This window comes from Euprymna scolopes, chromosome 46, assembly GCF_053919585.1.
Source record: "Euprymna scolopes isolate OS-2025 chromosome 46, ASM5391958v1, whole genome shotgun sequence".
Classification (NCBI taxonomy): domain Eukaryota; kingdom Metazoa; phylum Mollusca; class Cephalopoda; order Sepiida; family Sepiolidae; genus Euprymna; species Euprymna scolopes.
In genome coordinates, this window is record NC_136527.1 from 131216142 (window position 1) to 131222368 (window position 6227).

Here is a 6227-nt window from a genome sequence, read left to right on the forward strand (position 1 = left end):
TATTGGTGTGTTTATGCGAGTATGTGTGTGTTTATGCGAGTGTGTGTGTGTGTGTGCTGAGTTAAACTTGTTTAGTTTGAAGAGTGAATGTGTGCATGTTTAAGTATTTGTGTGTGTGTGTTTATGCGAATGTGTGCTTCGTTTGTAAAAAGTTATAAAAAAATAATAAATAATTATATTTTAAATATATATATATATATATATATATATATATATATATATATATATATATACACATATATATGTGTGTATCGGATTTGTATCGTTAAGTTAGCAATTTGGTTTTCTTTTTTCAGTCCCGAAATTCCTATCAAGATGGAAAAAGCTATAACCAAAGACATTGAAAATCAGGTGAGAATTGTCTATTTTGATGGTATTATTTCTTTTTTTATTTTTGTTATATCTTATTATAAATTTTCATACTGTTTGTCTGTCTGTGTGACACGGTTTTTCTCCGCCTACAGGCAACCCACCCAGGTAAGTTAGGTACCGAAATGAAGCCACATTTTTAGTGCGTTCTCAATCTCTGTACCTATCTATATATATCTGTGGTCCTGGATATGACCTTACACTATATCCAGTGGTTAGGCCCCAGCTTGCAGGCTTTGGGGAGTGTGGAGCCACCCTTTAATTGCTATTTGCTCCCAGGTCCACTCTGACCCCTACTATTTTTTAATGTGTTTATAACAAAATCCCACTCCCAACCTTATTTTTAATTGTGCTAAGGGATCTCATATTTAAAGAGATATCCTCTCACTCTAGTTTTCCTTATGCTAAGGGATCATACATCCCCCACCATATTTTTCAATGTGCTAAGGGACGTTAACTTTAAAGTGACAATACTCTACTTTTTTTTCATTGTGGTAAGGGATCTTCCATTTAAAGTTATTTCTCCCTATCCTATTTTGCATTGTGCTAAGGGATCTTATATGTAATGTGACTTCCCCACCAAACCTATTTTTCAATGTGCTAAGGGATCTTACATTTAAAGTGACATCTCCCCACCCAATATTTTAATTTGAAAAGTGATCTCACATTTAAAGAAAAATCCCACATTCGACCTTATTTATCATTGTGCTAAGGGATCTTACTTTTAAAGTAACATGCCCTACTTTTTTTTTCATTTTGCTAAGGGATCTCACCTATAAAGTGACATACCTCTACTTTTTTATTGTGCTAAGAGATCTTACATTCAAAGTAACTTCCCCTATCCTATTTTTCATTGTGCTAAGGGATCATACATCAAGTGACATCCCTTCCACTCTATTTTTCAATGTGCTAAGGGATCTTACATTTAAAGTGACATTTTGCTGTATTTTTTTTTTTGTATGGTTGCAGAACTCAAATGTACATATATTAAAGCCTAAAACTGCACCGTTTGTTCATTTTCACCAGGATTTGACATGAATTTGAATTTAAAATTTCATTTATTTACAGTTTACGATTGAAAAACCTTTGGTCAAACCTAGATTTGAAGAAGGGCCAGAGAGGCTGATTAAAATGAACCAGACTCCTCCCGAGAATTCATCTGAAAGACTCTCTCCTGCTAGCCGACTGGTTCTTTCTCCCGAGCCGCAGCTAGTAGACGTTCAGCCCGATACAAAACTTCAGTCTGGGAATCCATTAGCCAAGAATGCTGGTCCTGGTCCAGTTCAGGAAAAAGACTCGGATGTTTTGCTGATGACCCCGAGCGATTTCCGGGTCTCAAAGGAGGCGACTGATGCTAATCTGCGGTTGGAAGTGCTCGAGACAAACAAGTTGTTATTGAATTACAAAACCCAACGAGAGAAATTAGCGTAAGTACATTGCATGTTTCAATTTAAACAAGGTGGCGGCAATTTCTTCACTTGCTAACGCGATTAAATTTTTTTTTTAATAATTCAGTAATATTTAGGTAATTTCGACTGCATAATTTGGAAGCTAACATTGTAATTTATTAGAATTGACAAAAAAAATCAATTAAAACCATTATTTTTTTTTTTATCTGAAAACTCCATTTATCGACTACAAAATCTCGTCCTAATAGTGCAGAAGCAGCAAATATTAAAATTGAAGCTAACATTTATTGTTATATATTTTTACAAATTAAGATCACTGAAAGAATACCTGAATATGTTGCAGTCATGGGAAACGAAAGATCCAGATATAGCGTCTATTGATGCTGAACTCTCACAGGTAAGGCAACGTTTCATAACATTTGGATTCTTCAGACTACTATTCATGTCTAAAATGGTTCCTCCCCAGTAAATTTAAAACAACAGAACCTTCTCTATTTTCATCATAATCGCTCTGACTCCCATCACGTCCCAATTTAAATCAATGGCCCTCGTCTTGGGAAGCTTCATGATTGACAAGTTCTTGTTGAGCCGTCCACATCAATAATCAAACTTCTACCCAAATACCATTAACCATTACTGCACTAACATCTTACATTCATTAACCCTTATCTTTGAGTGGACTTCGGACTTTGACTAAAATGGGGGGGGGATTTTGCCTCTTGCGTGTATATCTCATCCTGTGTGTCTCTTTGTATTTGTGAATGCAATTGCGATGCATATATATGCGATAAAGTTCACCATTTTTTTCTTTGTCGCTTGCAGCTGTACAAGATAACAAATCGAAGGCTTCCTTTAATTAATTAACGCTTGGCTTATTCTTCTATTTCTTGACAGTTCCGCATCTTGCTTTACTTCTATGCATCTTAGTGAAATCTCAACCGTGTCTGCTCTGTTCAAAATCGGAAACCAGACTGACTTGCATGCGAGAGAAAAGATATCCCCCTCTCTTTCTTTCATGCTCTTTCTTTCTTTCTTTCTTTCCACGTTTTCTTTCACACGAATCTGAATGACCCCAGCTACGGGCCCCCTTGCAAAACTTTAAAAACAAAAAAAAAACACTTGATTAGCTACAACCACTATATATGAATCCTCCTCACTCTCTATCTGCTGGCCTTCAAATCCAATGTAAACAAGTTCTTGTTGAGCCGTCCCCATAAATAATAAAAATTCTATCCAATTTATACCATTAACTATTACTGCACTAACACCTTACATACATTAACCCTTATCCTCGGGTGGTCTTCAGGCCTTGACTCACAAGTAGAATAAAATAATGGGGAGGGGGAGAATTTTGTCTCTTATGTGTATATCTCATTGTGTGGCTTATTCTTCTATTTCTTGGTAGTTCCACATGTTTCTTTAGTTCTATGAATCTTAGTGAAATCTCAACCATGTCTACTCCATTCAAAATCGGAAACCAGACTGACTTGCATGTGAGAGAAATATATATCTTCGTCTCTTTCTGTCATGGTCTCCCTTTCTTTCTTTCCATGTTTTCTTTCACACGAATCTGAATGAACCCAGCTACGAGCCATATATAACAAAGTTGTATTATCTTTTTAAATAAATAGAAGAAAAGCGTTTCAATACGAATATAATTACACACACAAAAAAAAAAGAATTTATAGGAGTGTAGATATTATGGATTTCGTTTTTCGGACTCATTTCCTCATCTTCGGTGTTTTTTTCACTACGCTTCGGCCGTATTATCCTTCAGCCTTCTTCAGGTGTATCTCAAACTCGCGAACTTTTATTTGAATTTCGAACCCAACCCTTTATTGTTACGGGGGTACCATGTTCTCGGTCCATTCAGGCCGTCCCTGCTGCTACCGCTTAATGCTGTTGCTGCTGCTGCTGCGTCTATCCCTGTCACTGCCATTGTGTTGTCACTGCCACTGCTTTCGCTCAGGATTGGACTCAGCACGTTGGAGACTTGCAATGTCTGTTCCAACGTCTTAGTCGCCTCGGCCATGAGTCACTAGGACGATGATGTATCAATTTTTGGCACATGGCCAAGGCGACTCAGACATTGGAACAGACATTGCAAGTCTCCACCTAACAACTTAATAGGTTACTTATGAAGTTTACGAACCGAAGATGGAGAACTTTATTTAGAAAGCCATTCTTAACATTTGGAGGGACTGATTTGTTAGAACTGTTCTAGACTTTCATCTAACAATTCTATAAATAACTGTTACCAAAGGCAAGATATTTTTGCTCATATCTATATATCTATAAACGTGAACATTCCCCTACGCAATAACTCTGTCAATTTTCAGTCTACAGACGCGAAATTTGATATATAGGGTACTGAAATTTGGGAAAATCTTTGTAATCCGTTTTCGGACAGAAATTTGGCTGTTAAGGGGTCAAAGTTCAACGATTTGACCTTTGAGAACTCTACCAAACTCCTCCGACAATTTTGGGTCTAAACAATTGAAATTTTAGATATAGTTTCCTTGGACATGGATTTAACTTAATAACTTGATTTGAGCCCAAAACAAATGTTCAGGGGTCATAATGGGGTTCAAAGTTTTTTTAAAAATTGACCGTTGCGATCTCTACCAAATTACTCAGACAATGTTTTGATCTAAACATTTGAAATTTTACATAAAGGGTATTCAGAGATAGGGCAAGCTTTTTAATCGGTTTGGATCAAAAATTTTTAGTTACCAATATATAAATTTATGTATGTATGTTTGCATGTCTGCCTAAAACTTTCGACAGAGGTGACGGATTTTTAACAGATCAGTATCGTTTTGAAGTTCAACCTTTCAGACGACAAATATAAAAAAAATGGCTAAAGATGTTAATAACTTCATCTTCAACTGGACACTTTTCTACAGGGGGGGGTGTCGCTTTTTTTCGCCAATATTTTCAAAAGTCATCCTTTCCTTTCGATTGTCTAGCTTTAATTTAAACATGTCACTTCTGGTTTGGCGGTGGGCGTTACAGCAAAGACGTCAGGTTTTTTTCCTGTTCTTTTCCTCCTTTGGGGTACGTGTTCAAACCTGTCTTCCTACTACCACTTTTTTTTTTTTTGCTCAACAAACACATCCAAACACCCGGGCAACGCCGGGCTGAAATGCTAGTCTACAATAAAATGATTGAATTTTTTGTTTATCTTCTCTTCCCTACAGACCGAGCAAGACATTGCCATCCTGAAGAAGTCCTTACACGAGCAGAAACAGCAGCTAAAAGGCAGAGTGGAGAAACTGACGCAGAATTCTTTGCAGCCGTGATTCTTGCGCATTTCCTGTTAATAAAATCATTTTCTAAATGTATTTTTTGTTTTATTTTGTTGACTCATTTACCCGAATGATAGGCACACACTAAACAGTGAAGCACGGGTTACACAATCACTAACCCCTCTTCTCCTGAGTCAACACGACTTGATTCCAGTGGCAAAGAGAAGTCCAGGTTGACTGAAAACAATAAACATCCTGAAGAAGTCCTTACACGAGCAGAAACAGCAGCTAAAAGAAACTTAAGCAGAATTCTTTGCACCCGTAATTCTTGCGCATTTACCGTTAATAAAATTATTTTCTTAAAATTTTTTTTTTGTCAACTCATTTGTCCGAATGCTGAGCAAAAGAAATAAAACGTACACATTGCCATGTTATAAGGTAATCAACTAGCATCTATGTAATGTTCACAACTTCCACTCGTTCGAACACTCTAGATTGTCATTGTACTCTCCCAAATTCGTAGTTAATTAGTTCTTAATTTCTTCCATTTCCGTGGCAATTGTTTGGTGGCCCTGAGGTAGAGGCTTGGCAAATTGAGCAAAAAAAAATAAATAAATAAATACATAAAATAAAATAACGGCTTCCATGTCCAAGGAACCTATATCTAAAATTTCAAGTGTTTAGACTCAAAATTGCCGGAGGAGTTTGGTAGAGTTCTCAATGGTATAACTTTGACCCCTTAACAGACAAATTTCTGGAGTATTCAAACGAGCGGAATTCGTTAACATTACAGACACACAGACAGACATACAGATAAGTTCATTTTTAAAGATATATAGATTATTTAATTATATATATATATATATTTAGAAGAGTAACTTATCTTTGGTATCTTTTGGTAACATTTACATATTATATATTTGTTTTGTATTTTTTTTTTTTTTTTCAAATTTTACGCTTTGTTGTCTTAACTCGGAAGGATTAACCTTAGAATTTCCACAGGTCTCATTAGTTAAAACGAATTATTTCGCAGTTCAAAGTGAAATCTGACTGACACAGGGTTTGCCATTTCCGGTTGTCGCCGCCGACAACGCTCTTATATTTACAATCGAAAGCGTCGCCAGGTTCGTTCGTCGCTGTGTCTGTGTGTGTAGGAGTGGGGGCAAAGTTGTAACATTCAATACATAAAATCAACAGCTTT

The 6227-nt window shown here is 36.4% G+C and overlaps 1 protein-coding gene across 1 annotated transcript; it reads left to right on the forward strand.

Annotated features, from left to right (window-relative positions):
* The first annotated feature begins 290 nt into the window (after window positions 1–290).
* Window positions 291–5122, forward strand: LOC145270918 (uncharacterized). The gene is made up of 4 exons (XM_080126466.1): window positions 291–351; window positions 1438–1796; window positions 2091–2175; window positions 4979–5122. Exons 1-4 carry the CDS (start codon window positions 316–318, stop codon window positions 5078–5080), a joined length of 582 nt encoding a protein of 193 aa, XP_079982592.1. The 5' UTR covers window positions 291–315; the 3' UTR covers window positions 5081–5122.
* Window positions 5123–6227: the final 1105 nt, after the last annotated feature.

Coding starts and splice junctions, on each gene's coding strand:
- LOC145270918 (XM_080126466.1), top strand. CDS start 316: ATGGAAAAAGCTATAACCAAAGACATTGAAAATCAG. Junction 352..1,437: donor CCAAAGACATTGAAAATCAG/GTGAGAATTGTC, acceptor ATTTATTTACAG/TTTACGATTGAAAAACCTTT. Junction 2,176..4,978: donor TTGATGCTGAACTCTCACAG/GTAAGGCAACGT, acceptor TCTTCCCTACAG/ACCGAGCAAGACATTGCCAT.